Source organism: Periophthalmus magnuspinnatus, chromosome 13 (genome assembly GCF_009829125.3).
Source record: "Periophthalmus magnuspinnatus isolate fPerMag1 chromosome 13, fPerMag1.2.pri, whole genome shotgun sequence".
Lineage (NCBI taxonomy): Eukaryota > Metazoa > Chordata > Actinopteri > Gobiiformes > Gobiidae > Periophthalmus > Periophthalmus magnuspinnatus.
In genome coordinates this window covers 4,200,841-4,222,991 of record NC_047138.1, presented here as the reverse complement: position 1 = coordinate 4,222,991, position 22,151 = coordinate 4,200,841, and the positions used below count along the sequence as shown (strand labels likewise).

The 22,151-nt window shown below is 42.2% G+C and overlaps 1 protein-coding gene across 4 annotated transcripts in view; it reads right to left on the bottom strand.

Annotated features, from left to right (window-relative positions):
• ets1 (v-ets avian erythroblastosis virus E26 oncogene homolog 1) overlaps nucleotides 1–15,703 on the bottom strand; it is a 28,656-nt gene extending 12,953 nt beyond the window's left edge. For 2 of the 4 annotated variants that reach the window (XM_033976680.2, XM_033976681.2), the window contains exons 1-3: nucleotides 15,619–15,703; nucleotides 14,105–14,203; nucleotides 11,678–11,831 (exon numbers count right to left, since the gene is read on the bottom strand). In XM_033976680.2, coding sequence (XP_033832571.1) covers nucleotides 11,678–11,831; nucleotides 14,105–14,182 — 232 coding nt within the window. In that variant the 5' untranslated portion in view covers nucleotides 14,183–14,203; nucleotides 15,619–15,703. Of the gene's footprint in view, nucleotides 1–4,745; nucleotides 5,049–11,677; nucleotides 11,832–14,104; nucleotides 14,204–15,618 lie in introns of those variants that run through there. The other 2 variants (XM_033976682.2, XM_055226228.1) reach the window with 2 other exon arrangements.
• Between the last annotated feature and the right edge of the window lie 6,448 nt (nucleotides 15,704–22,151).

Here is a 22,151-nt window from a genome sequence, read left to right as displayed (position 1 = left end):
GTTAAAGTTTCTGGTCTTTTCTGTTGCTCAGGAAAGTTTTGAAGTGAGTTAAAGTTTCCTGTGGCTCAGTGGAATCTTCCTGAGGGATCTAAGGTGAGCAGTGGGTTCAGGTGAGGGTCAAATCCAGAGGCATCATGGCCTTCTCAGTGGTGCTGCTTATGCTCGGGCCTATCACAGAGTCACTGCAGCAGCGGGAAAAACAAGCTGCTGGCTTTGAGCCAGTGGTTTATGATTAGAGCTTTGAGCTGGAGCAGCCTGTAGACCACAGAGCAGAGGTGACATGGTATCTGAGGGGAGCCTTTGATGGAGATCCATATCTGCTCCCCTGGTCTGAGAGCGCGGGTCATAAAGCTCAGCATAAAGAGGTCCTTCAGAGAGGAGGTGATAAAGTGTGTCTGAGGACTGCAAAGGCAGAGGCTGGGTGGCAGTCGCCGCTCAGAGGACTGCTTGTTCAGCCAGCTGTTGGACTGTTTAGATTTCCATTTCACTTCAAGGGCACACAAGAAAAGTGGGCTCGGATAAAGCCAAACCACAAAGCCAGACCAGAGCTCATCCAGAGCAGCACCAAAACACAACAGTGTTAGCTTACAGAGATCCAGAGGCCAATCCCTCCAACATCACTGCTGAGACACTGGTTTTATTCTGAGGGCTCCACCACTGACTCCTGGATGGCCTCACGGAGCACGAGCCTGTGGTAGTGTAAAGCAGCTGAACTCAACAAGCCAAATACAAGTTCTACTGCAACTACTGCTGACATCTGTCTCTGCCCATGAAACTGGAGTGGTCCAGGATCATAAGCATCACAGACTGAGCGGCGAAGGGCAGACAGTAAGTGAGACTAATGCCCCGAAGAACCGTCTAGTTGTCTTTCTCTCTTCCACCGACTCAATCTTTGTAATCACATTAGCCTGAGATGTGAACATCCATAACTTTACTATTTATGTCAGAGAAGAAACCCTGGACAAGATAGTTGATGGATATTAACCAGACGTTTTACAGCAGTGTCTATCCATACTAGCAGCAGACAGAGGAAAATAACCACAATGTAAAACAGCTTCAGTGGGCGAAAGTGCTGGTAATATTATGTGATTTATATGAAATTTTGAATATGATTGTGCAATGTAATCGTGTGTACAGTATAGTGCAGGTGCTGCTGGTCAAACTGTGCATTTTTCTGGCCTCCCTGCTCTCTTCTTGCTGTAAACACACAGGGGATGCTCCAGGGAACTGTTTGGGCGTTAAACCAAACACATGACATTTCTGACAAACAATTTACTCTCACTGCTGGATTTTACCCCAAAAAACACGGTGCTTGGACCATTTTACCAATACTGTACATACCATTGCTCTTATATCATTTAGCTTGTCATCTTCTATAGGCTGTATTTAATTAAACATTTGGCTTGTGTACGAGTTGCTTGTGCTAACGCAGGCTAAGACCAACATATGGATTCTTGATAAATAAATTCCCAGCAGACCACATTGTTTTGAAGTTACATGCTTCACATTCCACTCCTGTTTTACAATCGCTAATGTGCTTCTCGCAACATTCATGCTTTCCACTAATGTGACCAGAAATGTGCCGAGGTCTGGGTGGCAAATGGCTTTAGTCTGAAATCGAAATGTCTTTTTAAAGGGAATAAAAGTAAGACTGTCACACCATACATTTGCGACAATATCAAACGCGTTAGGATGAATGCCACATGTCTTTTTGACGAGCATAAGACAGTCGACAGTAAATAAAGATGAAAAGGATTACCAAAATGTGTATAACTTTGTAGACACGCAACTACACTGTGATCCCCAGACACACAACTCACGCACCGCCATGAGTCACCGGCTCAGGGAATGACTGGACATTTGAGAATTGGGCTTCTCCATTCCACAAATATGACTGTGCACAATGAATGAACTGACCGTACCGTGCGAATCATGACTGACTTTTACGTCACGTATTTAACAAAAGGCATTGTCAAGACATACAATCGGCTACAACAATACAACACCGTTTCACACAGTGTACGGTAAATTCATGGCTAATCTTTGTCGCTATCCCATTTTTCCTAAAGCATTAAAGCACGTTGTGAATTTGTTTTGTTTTGTTTGTCTGTTTTACTTTACTTCATTGACTAAACACTAAACAGACTGGAAGGAACAGAATAACAATTTTAAAACTAATTGATTGTATCTTTATCCAGAAAAACCTGTAGAAAGAGAAACATTTTAGGAAAGAAGTGTTGTTAAACTTGATTACAAAAGCAGAAGCGATGCATGCAAACTTGAAAAGCAGGTGCCTCGAGCAAGTGGATTTAGAGAAACTATCTGGGACATAAAACAGAGCAGTGGCCTTATTATGGACAGCCGCACATCTGTGGTAATACACCGAGATCTGCTATAGGTCGACTAGTTTGAAATGACATTTAGGTTTTTAGGACGATAATTATATTACAGCAGGTGGTTGAGAAGTCACTGACCATTTTTATTTACACATCGTAGTAAAAGGTAAATGAGGAAGTTCCTTGGCCATCAGTTAGGCCACACCTTGGTCCTGTTTCTTTCTAAAGCCCCCCACTCTCCCACTCCACTCGACATGTGCTTACCATTTAGCCAACTGCAGTTTCTGGTGCTAACACGCCTCACTTTATGACTAAGTTTTATAAGCAAAGATTAAGGCGTGTAGTCACCAGGGAAGCAGCGGGATAGGAACCACATAGTATAATGGTTTGGTGGTATACAATAAGGCTCGATGATGGACTGATGATAAAACTTTAAAATGGGGCTTAATTGTTTATACTTCTAGAGCTGTTTAAATTGATTTTAGATGATGATGTCTATTGTGTAATTTATTTATTTTTTTCCATAAGTGAGCACATGTGGGCGAGGAACCACTGGCCTGGTCCAACATAAAGATAATAGAGGTGGAACACTGAGCACTGGAGCGATCATGTCCTGATCGTGTTCTGATCTGCTAAACCCCATCACCCTCAGTTTGACACTAAACCCGTGAGATGAGAAATGGACTCGTTTGTGCTGTTTGGCCCAGTTCATTGACAGACCACATCAAGACTAGACCAGATCACCCAAACACTGTTTGCACAGCTGCCAGGCACCACGCTGCAGCACACTAGCATATATTATACAGCGCTACTGACGGGCCGCTGACATGACCAAAGCACAAACCTGATGCTTATGTAACATGCCAGGTCCTGACACCAGCTCCTCTGCCAGGCCAACAAGGGAGGCACCTCAGGAGAGAAAAACATTAAAAGTCTGTAGTCATCGCCCATGCAGCCTGTGCATGAGTGGGCAGGGAGCTCGCCATATAAGGGCCCTCTTACGAGCATCAGGCATGCTTGTTATAACAAACAGCGCGCCTCTGATCAGATAGTGCTGTGCCTCCCTCCTGTTCCTTTATGCCTCCATGCTCAGTAGGACATGCTCACAAACATTCCTGTCAGTAAGTGAACCCTGACCTACAGGCCCAGGGACAGCACCAGAGCCACGTCGTAAGAGACCTCTCCATCAGCTCCAGACCACTCCATAAATCTGTGTCATGATGCTGTCATTAAAGGCATGTCCTAATGTTAGAGGACAGAGATAACTCCATTGGAACTAGAGCTGTGTGACGTTTATCAGCGTAAACAAACATTAATATTTCTCAAAACATAAGATAAAGTGTGTTTATTTCTATTGGGATCATAGGGGACATTGTCTATTAGTAAACACAGATTCTGAGTCTAATAAAGTTTTGTTTTAAAATGCCATCCTAACAGCAGCAGTCAGGATTGATTCTGGCTCTTGTCACATGTAATGTTACACATGTTAGGTCTGTGAACAACATAAACTAATTGTTTGTGTGCTGTGTGAACTGGACGGCTCCTTGGCAGCCTCTGCTTGACCCGAGTGCCCCCGAGAGCATGAAAGTGGGAGCCTTGCGAAATGCTTTTGCAAGATAGTGCTGCGCCATGTAACTGCAGTTGTCAGCACTTTTGCTTACAAGAAAAATATGTCTAATGGGGTGTATCACTCTTAGTTTGGCCAAACGCTTCACCAACATCTGGAAAGGAAAGTTAAGAATGTTTCAAAGTACATAAATATAACACCCACCATAAGAGCAAAAAGCCAAATATGAATGAGAGGGGAGCAGATGTAAGTTTTGGGGCTTCCATGTCCTGGATAACCCTGAGTGCTGTTCTGTCAGAGACACAAGCCTCAGCAGTGCAGATTCATCCTCCAGCCTGCCCTGCCTGCCCTCTGAGACACATGGGAGGGAGACAAGACCAGGGACCAAGAGGGATGGAGAGGAGAGTGCACAAACACTGTTTATGTTACATAGAACAGAGTGGAGTCTCTGGAGGAAATCTGGTAAAACTTTTAATGATGATCAGTACATTTAATGTGGGCTGCTTCCCCACCCTCTGCTGTAGTCACACACTTTATTGCTTTAACTTGTATTTAACGTCATAGTTAGCAGCGTGATTCACTCTTGATAAGAATCAGAGCGCGCTGCTGCTGCTGTGGCACACTGCGTTACCCTGAGGCGTGATTTCCAGCGTGTTGCGTTGCGTATTGTCCATTATTGAGCAATATCCATCCTGATACTGTAACATGGTCAGAACGCGGTGTGCTGTCACAAGCAAATGCCGAAAACTGTTGTGGACACTGACGTAAAGCATCGATTAAACGCGCCGCACGGAACAGACACAGTGTTTAGATAAAGAGCAGAGTTTGTCCATGTTACTCACCGTCCATCTTCTCAGCCTTTATAATCGTTAACGTCGGCTTCATATCGACAGCTGCCGTCATGATCATCAGAGCACCGTGACAGATCAGCGCTGCGTCCTTCCTTTATTCAGACCAGCGTAGAAAAATGACCAAAATAGAAAAAAAAGAGCGTGTTCCCCCGTTGCGCGCGCGTCCTGGTCTCACTCACGGCGCGTCAAAAGAAACTTATCTGTGTCTGTGCTCTCTACTACACGTCTTTTCCTCGTTCTTTCGTTCTCACTCATAAACTCACTCACTCGTTCGCCGTATCTCTGGGCTTATGGGCGTAGCATTTGCCAAGACCGAGGAGCGACGACATGTGAGAGGGGTGGGGTTTGGAGAGCTGGAGCCGGGGCCGTTGATTCACAATTCAATTACAAGGCTCCGGAGCGCACTTCCACCGGGTCTACAGTCCTACACTACTATCAGAGCCAGGTTCTTTGCCTCAGAGCCTGTTCCTGCGGCTCCCCGGCTCCTCCTGAGCGTCATTACGCAGCCAGAGGTCCGCATGTTCCCGCAAATTACCACGGTTTTACAGAGATGAGAGAGCAGTTAAATGGCTCAAGAAAGAAGCTTAGAAAACACAAGAGTTGCCATAAGCTTATATATAAAAAAACAACAACTCAGTACTGCCAAATTGCACCAAGAATGTGCAGTAATTATTGCACTTATGGATGGAAAATGCGCTTTAATTATGTTGTTTTAAGTTAAACCATGCTCAAAGCTATAGGATATATGGTATGTGCCCTATATTCTACACATGCAGACGCCCTCATAACTTGTAACTCAACCTCATAAACACCTCAGAGTATTTCCTGTTCACCTCATCAATAAAAACAAGCCACCTTTGCACAGCCATGCTACAACACAACTGCAAAACTAAGTGGTTTAAATGGCACAAAAGCACAAAATCATCACCGGGACAATCAATGGAAATGGCATTTAGCCTTGGCACTAATTTGACACGACTGCAGCTGATTTTTTTATTGATTTGCATTGTGGAAAAAGTGGGAATATCATTTGAAAGTGCAAAAAAACAACTCCGTGGAAGAGTAAGGACGTGATAAACACAACCAAAATGCAAAAAAACCCTAAAAACATTTTCGTTTTTGTCTGTTTTTGTTAAAAGGTTGCACACCGTGGCTTTAAATCATTATACAGTTATCATTATTCTCCAAAAGGTTAGGTGCACAGGCGGTTTCAGCTACTCTAGAGCAAAACCAAGCTGTAGACGGGTACACCCTGGCAGTTACTCACAACGGATGTCGCATTTATACTCCAACTCCATAAATGAGTGTAATGCTCCCATATTTAACACTATTATGCAAATATCCTGTTTGTTTTTGTTCGTTAACCAGTTTTTCAGCTCCTCTGCCACGAGCCGCTCCTCCATCTACAGTATGTATTTCTAAATGAGATAATCTTGCAGGAGGCTGGGGAGCCAGAGATATTGATTACCCATGGATTTTCTAAACCTGTGGTACATCACTGGTTCCATTAGCAGACCCTGGATCAGGTTACACGCTGGCCTGATCGGAGCCTCCTCATCTGGGAAGCTACAGCACAGTACCGCCCTACGTGGTGGTGGTTGTTCTGCGGTGGGAGTAGAGCAAATAGAAGAATACACAAAAGCACTTCAGATTTGAGCTCCGTCAGTCTCTCCCACTCGCAGCCTTTTTTTGTTTTATGTAATGAACCTCCTGGTGTTTTTGTTTTTTTTACAAGGACCTGCCCCTGGTCCTCACAGTGAAGGAGCCTCAGGGCTGCACCTTCTAATGACACTGCTGACTAAGAAATGAGCAGCTATGGCGTCAATGTGGCCCTCCTTCTTTCCATATGGAACACCACCCCTTCATAAATAATTACACAAACTCATAAATGAGGAATTAGTTTGGGCAATTTGGTTAGAAATATCAAAATGTGATCTCATCCATGTGATAATGTTATTCTGATTAAAAAAGCTACTAGTTTTATCTTGAATCCAGCTCTTTTCTTCAGCCTCACATCTTACCTCAGCTCAATATAAAGACACTAACCTTTAGGTGCATTGTTTACACTGCTCACCCCTATGAGGAATTATAAAATTGGAGTCTGCTCTAATCTGTTTGAATAAATGTTGCTATGAGACAAATTAAAGTTGCTTCTGCTCTTGTCAGATCAAACACACATATAGGTTTCACAGCCTCTTTTCTTCACTGTTGTTGCCATGGTGTTGACAGTTTGTCGTTTTCTCTCATTTACTTGCTTCTCTGCAGCACTCTCTCGCCGCTCTCTCTCATTCTGCCACATCTGTGTTGTGGGCCTGTCTATAATCTTTAGATGTCACTATCACACCTGCTACTTTTCACTGAGTTAACCCAAAAGGTTAGCCCATTTAGAGTCACTCTCACATCTGTCAAGGTAAATCTTCAGTTTGTGCATAATATGAGCGCAGAAGGTTAAGTTTGCTCGAGCCGATATATAGTGCATGAATTAAATCCTTTACAGTGCACAAGTGGTGGAGGTGTGTGTTATAAGGCCAGTCTTAGAGGCAGACACAGTACAACAGTAAAACAGTGTCTGCAGCAAACGCTGTGAGAAGGTGCCACAGGCTGGATCTGTCCTGCTGAGATCAGAGGCTTCTCTGGGACAGTAGCTCAGTATTCTCCCTCTGTCTGTCTACAATGTAAATGCTCTTTACATAGACAGGCCGCACTCCGGACCAAAGTGCATGTATGTGTGTGCATGTGTGTGTATGATCATGTGTGTGTATGTGTGTGCATGTGTGTGTTATTTGATTGTGTGCATGTAAGTGCACGACTAAAGTAGCGGGCCTCCCTGAACAAAGGCTCAGCTCTTTTCTGAACAATTAGCTTCACTAAAAAGGACATCTCTTCCTCCATTAGCAGCACCACGTGCCCCCCATCACTCCATTGTGCAGATAATTCAATTATCCCCACCCCCCTCAGAGCCACTCAGCCTTTAGACCTCCCTCTGCTCGTCCTGCCCGCCTCGATCACTCCCACTCTGTTAGCACTCACTCACTGATAACACTACAGTCCCTGTGGGTGGAAGCAGCAGCAGCAGCAGTTTATTATAGAATAACTGAACGTACACTGATCATAACCTGGTCTTGTTGCGTTTCATATTATCTTATAATCTCTCCAATGTTCCACTGTAGTGTTTTAAAAGTCTGTAAATCCCACAATGCCAATGTTAAAACAATAGGCTCCCCTCAGAGGACTCATTAAAGCACCACCTTTCCTGATGAGCTGGCATGTGTTGCATCACTGGCCGTCAGTGATTGCATATGTTTCAGGACTCACTGTTCTCCAGCTCAAGTGTGTGTAATTAGTCACTGCACTATCAAGAGGAACTTACCACAGGAACACTTCCTAGAAACTAAGTACTACTTAAAGATGTTTATGGAGGGGAAGGTTAAAATAGCTCTGAGGCAAATCACAAGAATTTAGAGCAAAAAGTCAAAATTGCATTGTGAACAGATTGCATTATCTGAACCACCATGCTCCGGCCCATTCCTTCAGTGTTGTCTGTCTTCTCCATGTTTCCACTCTTGTTTTGTTTTATTGTTGGAGGGGGAAGTGTGCAGAGGCCTGATTAGCATCACTGTTTCCTCCTTTCCCATAACCCCACAGACCCCCGCAGGCTGCCTGTTTACTTTTAGAAATAAAAAATGGGCCTGCACCCGTGAGGACGTGCCCCTCATCAGAGCCCACAACCTCAGCCCGTGTCCCCCCTTCAAGGCTGCTCCGTTTGGGATCCTCCTCCGCCTGTCCCGCTCCCTCAGAACTGTACGCCCGCCCACTCCCCCATTACACCCCTCCTCTTCTCATTGTCCAGCTGTCAAATCACATCAAATAAAACCAATGGTCCCTGAGTGCCAGATCACAGCTGTGTCCGTAAATGGGATTTTTAAATGTACAGTGAACTTATGAGAGCTTGAGAGCAGGTCTGCCAAAGTGAATGGGAGGATGCTGTAACACAATACGCGTCGGAGAGCTGGGTGTGAATTTAGTGAATGGGTTTGCCTTTCTCCATAATGTCCACTGGGGGCTGTGCTATCTCAGGACATGCAACACTTTCACTATTAAACATCCACAGAGGGATTTACAGTCGGAAAGGGGGACAGGGAAGATGGAGGTTAGAGTAAACTTGACCCTGGCATGGTTGTTGTCAGGAAGTTTTGTGTGACATTGGGCTCTGGGCCAAACATGCAACGTCCAGACTGTAGCTGACATCTATTTCACAGCTGTAGTCTTTCTCCGCACACCTCAATCAAGCACATTTTAAACATCTTAAGTTACAGCGTAAGATCGTCATTCTCAAACTGGGATCTCTGTGTTTGGAGAACACCCTCAAAAAACATGAAAACAATGATCATTACATTGCGTTTCTACAATTTATAAGCAACATTCCTAAACATTTCATTTATTTCCTGATTGATAAGGGATCCCCAGCCTGAAAAAATTGAGAACCCCTGGATAAGACATCTTAATAAAATGGATCTTCACTGAATGTCACCCATGCAAAACTGTTTACAATGCATATGAGTTTGTTAAAAAAAAAATAATAATAAAAAAAATAATTTAAAAAAAGCCTATTGGCCATGACTCCAGTTTTACCATTTTATTTATGTATTTATTTATGTATTTATTCATTTATTTATTCATTTATTTTTATTTAACTCGTATCAGGTTGTACATAAATTTCTACCACGACCGAAAAGGTTTAGGCTGAAGTAAAAAAACAAAAAAAAAAACATACTTATAACGCCTAACCCATTTTAATAATAACACGCAAGAATCCAAAGAAAAGCATCGTCAGTTCTACAACATATGACTAAATATGTAAACAAAAGAAAAACTATAAACCACGACAGTTCACGTTAATCATTCCTGAGTCCTGTAGTTTTCAAAAAGTGATGTTTTATACTGTACCTCTTTTTAAATGTTTCTATTGTGGAGGAGCTTTTTAATTTATCATCGAGGTTGTTCCACACACAGAAACACAATGACGTTTTTTATTGGTTCTAGTCTTTTTTTTTTTTTTTTTTAATATACCTGTTCGTTTGAGATGATTTTGACTCTCTCTGTTTGAATAACATCTGTAAACAAGGGGGGAGCTTATGATTATCTGCCTTTTACATCATTATGGCTGTGCTCAAATCAACAAGATCCAGCAATTTTACTAGTTTTAATTCAACAAAAACAGGATTTGTTGGTGCGAGATCGTCTGCTTGGTGAACTATTCTAACGACCTTCTTTTGGAGTAGAGTTTTACGGAGTTTTATGTTAGATTTATAAGTATTACCCTCAGCTTTTTTGGATCACTTGTCCTAGGAGGCATTTAAAACCGTCTTTTTCCTCTGACAGTTCACTCTTCACTGTGATTGGCTGAATCAGCTTGTCAATCAAGTCTGTCTGACCAATGGGATGGGTGCGTGGGAAAAGAGGAGCGTGTGTTTGCGCAGAAAAGCAGTGAATAACGATAACGTGTCCACTTTATATTATTTATTTCGTCCACTTCAAACTGTTGTGACTGAATGAATAAAATGGCATAGTTCATCATTATTATTTTGTGTTTTTTTTGGCAAACAGCACACGTTACTTCTGCTACCTCTGTCACCCGAGTCAAACTAAATCAATCTCACGCTGAACGTCCAAACTCTGCATGTGTTACGAGGCTGAGAAAAGGGTCAGCGCTGGGTCTTTTTTTTCCACAAACCCATGTTTATGCCGACAGTTTTGCACTGGGAGCAACTTTCCAAAAGAAGTGTGTCCGTGGCAACAAACATGAGCAAATCTCATCAAATCCTCACTCGCTTCTTACATCCACACACACGCACACACTTAAAACAAATTTAGGCCCCTTGTATCTCTCCGGGGACCAAACTAGAAGCTTGGGAAAAAGATCGCTGTCTTTTGCATCCAACTTGGGGAGGTGACGGAAGAAATTCTTGTACCCCGTAACTCCCTAACAATGAATTCTATGTGCACCAGTCAATACACAACCGTTTTAGAGGACAAACTATTACACGTCAATGAACAAGAAAGTATGAAGGGAATGGAAGGGCAAGAATGTGTCCCAAAAAGAAGGACAGAAGCAGAGCGTAGGGAGGAGAGGTCTGCTGAAGACATTGGCCTCTGGGTCAGCAGCAGCCCCCATGCAGAAGACACACAATAAGAGTTTGGACTGAGGGCATGTGAGACTGGGTCAAAGGAGGAACTTAAGTATGTGTGTCCATTTAGTTTGAAAGCGTGCATGACTAATAATCCGATGCGTGTTCCCGTAAGTAACTCAATTGTGTTTATTCTTACTCATAAGTCTTTATAAAGAGAAGAGTTACTGTCTGACTTTTTTATACCCTGCCTGTAAGAAGACTGCAAATTATTATCGAGACAAAAGCCTGTTTTACAAATAGGATCCATTGTGTTATAGCGCACAATTGGAGGAAAATTACTACGTGTGAAGGAGCGCGTGTAACTTGTAACTCGTACCACAGTCTGGGATTAAACTTCAGGTGTTGATATTGCTTCGAAAATACCTTTAAAAACATGGATTCTTAGCGAGAGTGGGGTCGTTTCTCAGCTGTTGTGGCTTGAAACTTGGACATTATTACGTTTAATGCTACTGTATGATAAAAGGAACGTTTAAATCTGTCAACTGGACCAAAAGTCGTAGGAGTGAAGACGTTTCGCTCGTCATAAAAAGCTGGAAGCAGTAACATCTCCACGTGAACCTCCATTGTAAAAGTTATACCTTTAAAGATGTCACCACTTCATTTTTGATTCATTTTAGCTTAGACTTTGCAAAATATCGAACTCAGAAGCGACCACAGACTGTACGTTAGCTAGCATTTCGTCAGTACTTTCTACCTGTCCCGCTTTTTATTGTAAAGGCTTGTCTTTCTTACCTGTAGTGCACAAGTCGTGTCCATTCGGCACCTCCTGCGATGGGACGTCTGCCGGGGGGTAGAGGGGCTGTGAGGAGGGGTAATACTGCTGTTGGGGGTGCACCACTGCTGGCATGTGGGTCTGCGGTCCTGCTGCCACTCCTCCACTCTGCCGCTGAGAGAAAACAGGTATTTACTCAGCTTGTGTTCGTGCTTATACTCTGACATAGCTAAATACAGAACGTCGCTATTGCATAAAGCCATAAACGCGAAATAAATGCGAAATAAATGTGAAATAAACGCGTAAAAATCACCGGGATTCCATTCGTCCAACGCTAACAACAGACTGTGTTCATTTTTGCTCTTGTTTTGACTGTGTTTTATTGTCAAACAGATAACTCCTCAAGCTATTTGACGCACTGACTTTATCTCTCTGTATTTTGATTCTGCTTATCACGCGATTGACCACATTAGAGGTCGCAGAGGGGGAATTCTGAAGCCAACACAAGACCTGGACAACAGATACGAAATTGTATATGGATCGGAGCGATACTGCGTGAAACGATAGGGGCATATCCTGCAAAACAATAAACACAGTATTGAATAGATACTGTCGTTTATGTGGGGAGGGAGAAGCGTTTTTCTTATTAGTAAACGGTCTGTATCCGGGATTAAACGTTTGACCCAAATGAGTGATCAAAAATTGGGACGAGGTGGGTTAAAACGGCATTCATCCAACCACCGACCTGTGGGTAAGTGGATCTGATCGCTCTGTACGTCACTTAAGAGATGCACCAAGTTGTAGAACAAACTGTCGCAGGTCGTATTGTAAGTAAAAGATACCAACTGTGGCCACAAGGGGTGAGTATAGAGACAGATTATCATTATTCTTGTATTATTAGGATGTAACAGCGCTCACTAAACTCTTGGTTGTAGGTGTAATTCCTTATCTGGCCACAAGTCTCATGGCCCTTTCCATTGGTGAGATTTGGCCACAGTGAAGATCATTTACCCCTGAACCAGTTGGGTGTAAATCTGAGAACTTTTTGCTATTAGTTTTAACGATTCTCTCCCAACTGAGCGTATTGCGTGAAATGAAAGCTGCTGATTGGAGGACCTTGACTTCACAAAGCACAAAGCACGCATTATATTTCAGTTTCTGCTTTTTGCTGATAACTCATGTAAATTCAAAGAGAACGGCGCCACCAAGCGACCCAACTTCACCTATTGACCGACGTAGCCCTCGTACTTTGTCGTCTCAATTTTAAAGCCAAGCCCGAGCACCTGAGCCAATTAGGGGCTCTGGTGCCAGATCTCTCGGTGTTGTTCCAGGCTGCTGGGGCAGGGTCCGCATTTGCATATAACCCCGGTCTCTTATCCTAATGTGCCGCAGCTCTGCATACAAATGGAGGCATTTATTTTGCCGCTCCTTGGCCTTCACCTTTCGAATGCTCACCTGACAGGAATCCCAATGTTCCCAGCTACGGATGACTCTCTATTCAACCGATTCATTTGGAAGTATTTAACGTGGTGTATGGCGCTGGTGGAAACTGGCTGGTGTGAAGCACAGTGCAGGTGGCAAGGCTGTGAGGAGTATTCACAAGAGACAGTTTGTATCCAGTGGGATCGGCTGGCGCCAAAGATCACTAAATGTTCTTGATGTTTACATTTGTATGAGCAAAAGAGAGGTTGGTAGTTGCGTAACAAATAAAAGTTCAAAAGGGCAATTCCCGCTGCTTTTGGAGAAGCTTGTGTCACCTTTGTTTCTTAACAGGGCGATTACGATGAGGAACATGATGTACGGGGACATGATTTCTCGTAGGCTCATAGGCAAAAATAAAAAAACGTCTTTATATAGATGTCACCGTCTCTCACAAAGGTTGCATCAAGGGGATAGACGGGTAAGTTGACACATAGTTCTGGGTGTGATCACACTTGCACACAGCACATTACAGCACAGCACATACACTAAACCAAGAATTTAGCATGATCTAGACGAGGACTGACGTAGAACTGGACCAGACCAAGTTTACATCAGGAGTAAACTGAGCTAAAACACGACCAAACCAGGATAAAAGTGAATGCACCTCATATAAGCACATAGTTAATCTGTGTCCCTCTAAACCCACTAGAAAAAGTTAAAAAAAGAACAAAAAACAGTCACGTTTATTCACATAACTCAAATTAGGGTCACCAGTTCATCTACCAAATGATTCTGGACTGTGTGAAACCAAAGGACGAGGGGTAACACCTTGAGTTTTTGCAGACTCCTTGACAACAAAGTGTCCACAAACCAGTGACAGACACCAGAGGCTAAAACACGAGAACAGAAGCCTTCCACACAAGCGCACACATCCACACATTTACATGAGGATAAAGAGCTTAGTGCCCTGTGGTAGGTAGTCCAGTCCATGTTAAGATGGAGATAATTTACGAGGAGGGTCTTACCAGTGCACCAAGACGGTCGCAGGGGTGAAGGGCCGGGTAGGAAGAAACTGGATCCATGTAGTAACTCATGGTGGACATGTTGGACAGGAGGAGCAGCGCCTGGCCAAGGGATCAACAAAAGTCAAGTCACCTATAAACTATCAGTCACTCTGTGTTTACACTGAAGACCTGTGTGGCTCACGGTCATTTTAAAAGAGGCAAAATGCAGGTTTATTTGTTTTGTAGGATTCATTTCAAACTGTAATCAATACATAATCTTACAGTTTACTCTAGTTTGCAAATCCACTGTCTATTTCAAAGCATATTTTTATATTCCATTGGATATTTATGTTGAAAATATGTCATTTTGGGCTTAATACACGGTGCTGTTTTGACAAATTGATCATAAAAATGTGTGGAAAAGGGAAGAAATGTTTTTAATCTGGTGTTCCAGGTTTCCCAAAACATAAATAAGTAATGAATAAATAAATAAAAATATAATAAATAAATAAATAAATACACAAATAAAAAATAATTAATAAAAAATATATAAGTACATAAATAAAAATAAAATAAAAAATAAATATATATATAAATATAAATAAAAATATAAATAAATAAATAAATACACAGATAAAAAATAATTAATAAAAATATATAAGTACATAAATAAAAATAAAATAAAAAATAAATATATATACATAAATAAATAAATACACAGATAAAAAATAATTAATAAAAATATATAAGTACATAAATAAAAATAAATAAATAAATATATAAATAAATAAATAAATAAATAAATAAACAAGCAAACAGACACACTTGTAATGCCCTCACTTTCACCTCCCTCCCACAGACAGCTCCATAGCTAAACTTGGCTACTCCTCCCTCCTACACACCTCAGCCTTAAACAGTGTAAAGTAAAAAGACAGTGCCTTGCCTCCTTATAGCTCACAGTTCCTCCTCCTCCTGCCCCATTCATCTTTCATATGTTAAAGTAAAGACTCTGGGCAGTGCCATGCGTCCTTATATCATCCTACAGTTCCTCCTCCTTCTGCCCCATTCATATGTAAAGTCTTTTGGCGCATCAGTCAGTGGCAGCTGTTGACAGGCTGCAGAAATGATATGCCAGCGCCTCAATGCGTGCAGATGTTCAGCTTCTCAAAAACACTCTTACAGACCCGAAAAGCTTTGGCATACAACGTGAATAATGCGCAAATCAGTGTTATCATTCACATGCATGGCTCACGTAGCGGAAAAAGCGCCAAATGGGAACATAGAGTCAACTTATAACTTATAACTAATCATGCAGCAGGTCTCGCTTTACATTAATAGTAAGAAATAGTCAAAAATGAGGCTGTAATTGCGCATTTAACTGCATGTGGTTCAATGCCCTGGTAAATATAAGGCATGAGCGCAGTAAAAAGCGCACTCCAAACTTTATTAACTCCATGCATCTATCCAGCACGCATGCACACACGTATTGTCAGAGCAGTTCATACAAGCTCAAGCTGGAAAAACTCTGAACTTACCGAGTGGACTTGGAGAGAGAAGTTGGAGCGAGCTGGGAGCGCAGGGGGAGTGTGACAGCTGAGGAGAGGAGCAGTGCTGAGATGCGCCTACCTGCTCACAGCGAGTCCCACAAAGGAAGGAATTATTATGCACACTTTTAGTCCCTCCCTCCATCATAGGGCGAGGGTGATCCTTTCCAAATCCCTCTTTCCCCCAGTTATGTTGTCTTTGAGATTTAGGAGAAGTTTAGCAGCTTGTTCACTGCAGGTGTAAGGTTATTTTTAGCATTTTAGGTTCAGAAATACAGCTCCCAGTATAGATTATTCCATTCTGTTGATAGAAATGACACATAGAACTGAGTAAGACAGCAGTTTATTGATTATTATAAGGCTACAGTGTGTTCTGGGTTGAAAAAAACATAACAACAGATCAAAAAAATCCCTGAATCTGATGGGAAACTCAAGCCGGATCACACATTGTCTCTAATACAGACACTTTGGGCCATATGTTTTGTATTGGCTGCCTGTATCTTTCACTGTATGGGTGGTGGAGCAGTGCAATCTGGCTACAACAGGCTTAAAGCAACATACAGCAGCTGTAAACATCAAAATCAATTTACCTCATGTCTTACAAGAATGCACACTGACATCGTTGAATATGTATTTACTCTTTTTTTTTTTTTTTTTTTTACCTGGCTATCATATCATGCCACCAACACCAAAGGCTTAAATCCAACCTGCTGGTGCACGGGGATGACAGAAAAGGCTGAGCGTTCTTCTGCGAAATGAGATGTTCACCACCAGATCTACAAGATGCTGATGTCTATCCGGTGTTTATCTGTTCATTTGCGTTTATACCGCCATGTTTGTTTATTTATTTCCTCACGGTTGACTCAGTAACTCCCATGTGCACTGCAAAAAAACAGACGTACTGAGCAAAGTCGAGGGTGATGTCGACGCAAATGAATGAAACGAGCTAAAATAGATGATTTTTTTTGTTGTTAGCGCATTTGTTTACGCTGTTACTTCCTCGTGGACTGCTCTTACTGCTGTTATTTTTGTGCAATTTGCAACTTTTCAGCGCTAGGTCAAGTCGCAGGTCAGATCTATGATAAGGCAAGCCTGCTCTGAGTACGAATGCGTGTTTTTGAGCATTTAAACCGCCTAATTGAACAAAAACGCAAGCCAGTTATACACTAATATCTCCACTGAAAGAAGCAGTCGACAGAGCGTTAGCGCATCTTTAACCGAACTTTGACCAGTCGTTTTACAGTAAAGGTATTTCTGATGTCAAATATGCAAATTGACTAAGATTCCCCTTGATTTGGTTGAACTTTTTTACAGTGCAAAGAGCAGCGTGCGCCTATCTCCCTCCATATCAGCAGCACTCAACACTTGTGAGTTATCCGAAACACCTTGTGACTCCACGATAATGCTGTGCCCCATTTGTTTGAATTAGAAAGTGCACGGTTCAAACTACCTGTCAGCCACCGCTCTTAACAGTAAATCTTCAGCCCGGGGGTTACGAGTGTGTGCGTTTGTGTGTGAGAGAGTGCATATATATATATAAGAGAGGGTCCAGGCCAAGGTCAGAGGCGTGAAGAAGAACCATAAGGAGGACGGCGGTTGCTCGAGTCCTGGTTCGAGGTTCCTCTTCTGCGAACGTCAAAACCCTCGAGGGGACACAGATGGGCAAAGCGGACAAAAGCTGGGGGCAAGAGGGTCTGAAAGCAGTGACTTATGGACATGTGGTGAGGCGAAATTGAATAAACGCAAGATGAATGCGATCCACATCTGCAGCCGATGCCCTGCCAATGTTGTTTCAATTAGGTGGATCAGCGGTTCAAAGGGTAGACCCCGATACACTCCCCGCGCCACATGAGGCTACTATCATCACTCTGCCCCTTTGCCCTCTCTTTTCTCTGCCGGTGCCACCTTTTTTCCATTTTAAAAGACAAATTCTACGTCTTCATACTTGCGTTTTACATTATACCGATCGTGGGCCATTAGCCACACGTCGTAGGATGATTTAGGGAGTATGAGAATGGTTAGCGCGAGGGAGTCGTTAGTTATTTGTCGACAACGCAGATTTTTATTTTAGGTTGCGTTATGTTATGTTACGTTGCATTTTTTTGTTATTTAAGGACGAGGAACTTTTTGGACAGCCTGGGGAACAACTCTACTACATTTACTTGCCCATAAATAAGCTGTAAAGTACTGTATTTAAGTAGATATTTTAGGTATCTATACTTTACTTAAGTGCATTTTACAGTGGATACTTTACTTTTTCTTCACTATATTTGAGAGCAGAATCTGTACTTTCTACTCCACTACTTTTTTTTAACAGGACTGAAAAGTAAAAAGTACTTTTCATGTGATTTGAGATGATTTTGACCATGTTTGTAGTAACATCCTGACTAAAGTTTTCCAGTTCACGCTTCAGCTTTGAGCAAAAACAAATAAATGCACAAAATTCATAAGAAAAATGAAGTAACTGAGTCGTATTACTATTGTTGACCAACATATGCATCGTTTCTTTTATTTAATATGACTACATTTAACATTTTAACTAATTAACAACACCAACAATACTTTTACTTTCTACTCCTAAAGCAAAAGTACTTAGATACTTTTACTTAAGTTGATTTTGTAGCTTTTTTACCTTTGTATCTGTACTTTTACTTAAGTATCAGTGATTACAGGGCAGAGGATAACTAGATATTTAGAAGAACAGCTTATACTCAGTCGTTTATACCCAAAAACTGTTAAAATGATGGAGCGTTAAGAGGATGATGAGAATACTGAAGAGAGAAGTAATGCCAGGCTTGACTTGTGTTGGTGTTTTACTGTATGCACTACTCTTGTACTTCAAATACATCTGAATAAACTTGTTGAAATGCGGTTTGCAGTTACAGGAACTTTCTGGTCGACCTCTTTTCAACAGTAAAGCCCTTTTTTTTCCCCCATAATCTCAATTTGGACCCTCCAAAGATAGCCCTGACAGGTGAAATTAATGACCTTTTATTAGCATCATCCTGATTGCTGCAGATTTTTGGAAGAGCGAGAGACAGAGACAGAAAGGAGAAAAAAGATGGAATGGGATATAATATGGAAGTCCTCCGCCCACCACTTCTCAAGAGATGGCCTCTTTCTTTGATAGCTTGCCCGAATCTCTTCCCCCCATACAAACTGCCCCGCAGATGTTGTTGCTGTACGCCGACTACAAAGAAGGAGCCTTTATGAGAAGAACATCTATTTTGGGACCCAATGTTTCCGAGATGTGGCGCTGAGCAAGAGGAGCGCGGGCCCAGTCTCGCTGCTGCTGCTGAAAACTCCGTCTTATTCTCTGCCCATCATATTTTTAGATTAAAGCATCACTATTATGAATAAAAAGAACATGTAATAATTTATGACAGTATGAATAAGGGGTCTCAGTGGTGAGTCTGATGGGCCACGTTGATATTGGCACCAGCAGAAAGAGCACCGCTGTGAAATTACGGACTTAAGAAGAACTTTATTCATCCAGAAATGCTTATTATGCCTTAAGAGGGGGTATTTAGTATCAAAATATAACATACACGAATCGATATTTACATTTTATTCATTGTAAACCCCAAATACTGAGCTTAAAATGGTTAGAAATAGAAACAGGAGCGTTGACCCTTTGTCCAAAACTGTACAAGTGACTTTTCATAATGGCATTTTATCAGCAATGAGTTTTTATTGTTGACATTCCTCTCTATAAGTGTCATCCAAAAGTACAGAGTGGACATAGGGGGTAGGTGAGAACTGAAATTTCCTGGCTAAAAGCTCGTAAAAGTCAGTAATTTTACATAATACGCCGCCTTTAAGAACTATGGGACGAGTTAAACAGTGGCTAGTTTGTCTCATAAAAACATTAATGACCAAACACTCACTCACATGAATTCTCCGGCTCGTATTTGAGGTTCTTCGTTTAGGGCTAAGTGACCCATCTCTACCCAAAGAACTGTGACTTTGTTGTGCTGTTGACGATGAAGCAGGGGTCTTGGGGGCCATATTAGCTCTTGATATTATCTTTAATTAAAGCACCAATCCCTCAGCCGAGTTGTCCAAACAGCCCGGAATAGGCCCTGTAAATCAGACAAACATCCTCCATATTTGATGGGTTGAGAGTGCACACTATAGCCTCCAGATGGTTTGTGTTTCTCAAGCCTTTCACTGGGGATGGTATGGGACAGCGCTCTTCTGTTTGAGAGTGCCTCTTGACAGAACGAGCTCCTCCGAATCACATGGTGGGCCGCTGGACTGGTGCCTAGGTCACTCTCTCTGCCTTTTCCTCCTCTTCTCTGCTAAACTCTCCTCGCGAAGTGCACAAAAACATTATTATCTAGAAAAGGGGACATTCATTTGCAGTTTAGTAACACGCCAGAGCAGCAGGATCACCCGGAAACTGTCCAAGTTTAAGGTGCACTGTGCAGAATGTCACTTTTTCTGGTGTTTGCTTGTGTCGATGTGTTATCGCTTTGATTTGGATGTTGCATAGTACGACATTAAACTCACCTATCCCCATGGAGACAAGAAGGAGACACCACAAGACCAAGTTACAGGTCAGAAATGTGGATAGGAGACCACATATCAGTAAAAAAAGAATGTTTTCCAAGGGATTTTAATATTAAACATATGAATCCAATACCAGACTATGAAAAATGCATGTAAATGATGAATTCACATTATAACCTTTGTCATAAATGTTTATCCCCATGTCAAATTATTGTTTTTTGGGGGGTTTTTTTGGTTTGTTTTTACTAGAAACTGGTCAGTACAGATGGGATGGTAGGCTGGAGGGTCTATGTGTCTCAGGGCTTGGGGTCCCACCGGAGGAGCTGGAGGACACGTCTGGGGTGAGGGAAGTCTGGGAGTCCCCGTTTAGACTGCTGTCCCGCGACCCAGCCCCGGATAAGCGTAAGAAAATGGATGGAAAGATGGATGGATGGTGCAGTTTTCAGTTCAATCTTAGGAAATGATTTGTAAATTTGTAATCCGCCAGGTTAAGTAGTGCACAAATGTGGGGGGGAAAAAAAGAAAAAAGAATGAATATCACTTTTTTATGAGCTCAGTCTGAATTAAAACAGTTTCCTGATTGTTCCGTTCTCAGGAGAATGAGGAGATATGACATGACGGTGGAGATATGTGTAACAAAGCGTTTTTTAGATCACACGGACACGGCAACTAAAATGAGAAGATTAATCGCTTATGTTTTGTGTTTTTAAGGGGGAAAAAAATCTACCAAAAAACAACAACATCCTAAAGACGAGCTAATGTCTTTGCCCCAGAGCTGTGCGGTAAAGACAAAGATGAGCGTGCGATCAGATAAAAACGTCTAAACGGGCTGAGGAGGAAGGGAGACGAGATGCGAGGTCCAACGTGCCCTGGTTGATATGCCGTTGGCCCGATGCCAGTATCCTCCCCTCCCTCCGTCCCACAAACACACAAACACCCTCCTCCTATCTGACCCCCACTCCCCAAACACTACTCCAGCCCTCCAGTGGCGTCGGCTTTCCACTATCCCTCTTCATTAGCGACCTGAACAAGACGCTTGTCATGTAATTAGCCGGGAAGGTTTTGTGAATGCTCGTGGAACATGCTCTCATTAAAGAAGTGTTGGAGTGAGACGAACAAGAGGAGGAGGGAGAGGAGCTGGAGACACGGAGACACAGGCCTGGGAGGCAGAAAAGAGCTATCAGCAACACAGATATAGACAGAGTGAACGCAGTAATGGAAAGACGGGACTGGTTTAATGTGCTGGTAACTGGAAGAGTGAACGTAAAACAAAAAAGAAAGTGCGTTTTTAGAGATACCAGTAATGAAGTTTTATTTTTATTCAATGGCATTATGAAGTCTGCGTTTATTATCTGGGATTGTTGACCTTTTACGACTTGTCCCAACATCCTCCTGGTAGATATTTGTTAGTGTTCAAATACTTAAAGTCCAGAAAGAACAGTGAGGGTTCAAATCATCGCCTTGTCCGTCCAAACTGGTCGTCTCCATCAGCTTTTTGTCCATTGATTAAAAACTGAGGTTAAACACGCACAGGTAAAAGGCTTCAGGTGGTTGTGGGAAAAGTTCGCCTTTGTTGCTTTTAATATCAGAATAATTTAGTTTATTCTACATTATTTGTTCATTGCCATTATTTTTTCAATATCCAACTAATCATAACCATCCAGGCTTTGTTTGGTTTAGTCTTTCAGTTTATTTACTTTTAATTTAATCATCACATTTACACCTGTTACTTTAAAGATATTTAGGTACTATTGTTATTTCATTTGCATTTATATAAACTGTTAAACTCACAAAAAAACGTCTTATTTCTTGGGTAACAACCTGCGGCGTCGCCTGGATGACAGCGCGAGGCACAGACACAAACACAAAACATGATAGGTGCAAATATTGAGGTCCAACGCTTCATGATGGAGACAAATATTGGAAGGCTGGAGGACCCTCTTCAACTTCAAATGTCTGTCCTCATTTATGTAAGTTAGCAGTGGCATTCTTGTGTACACCTGCCTCATCTG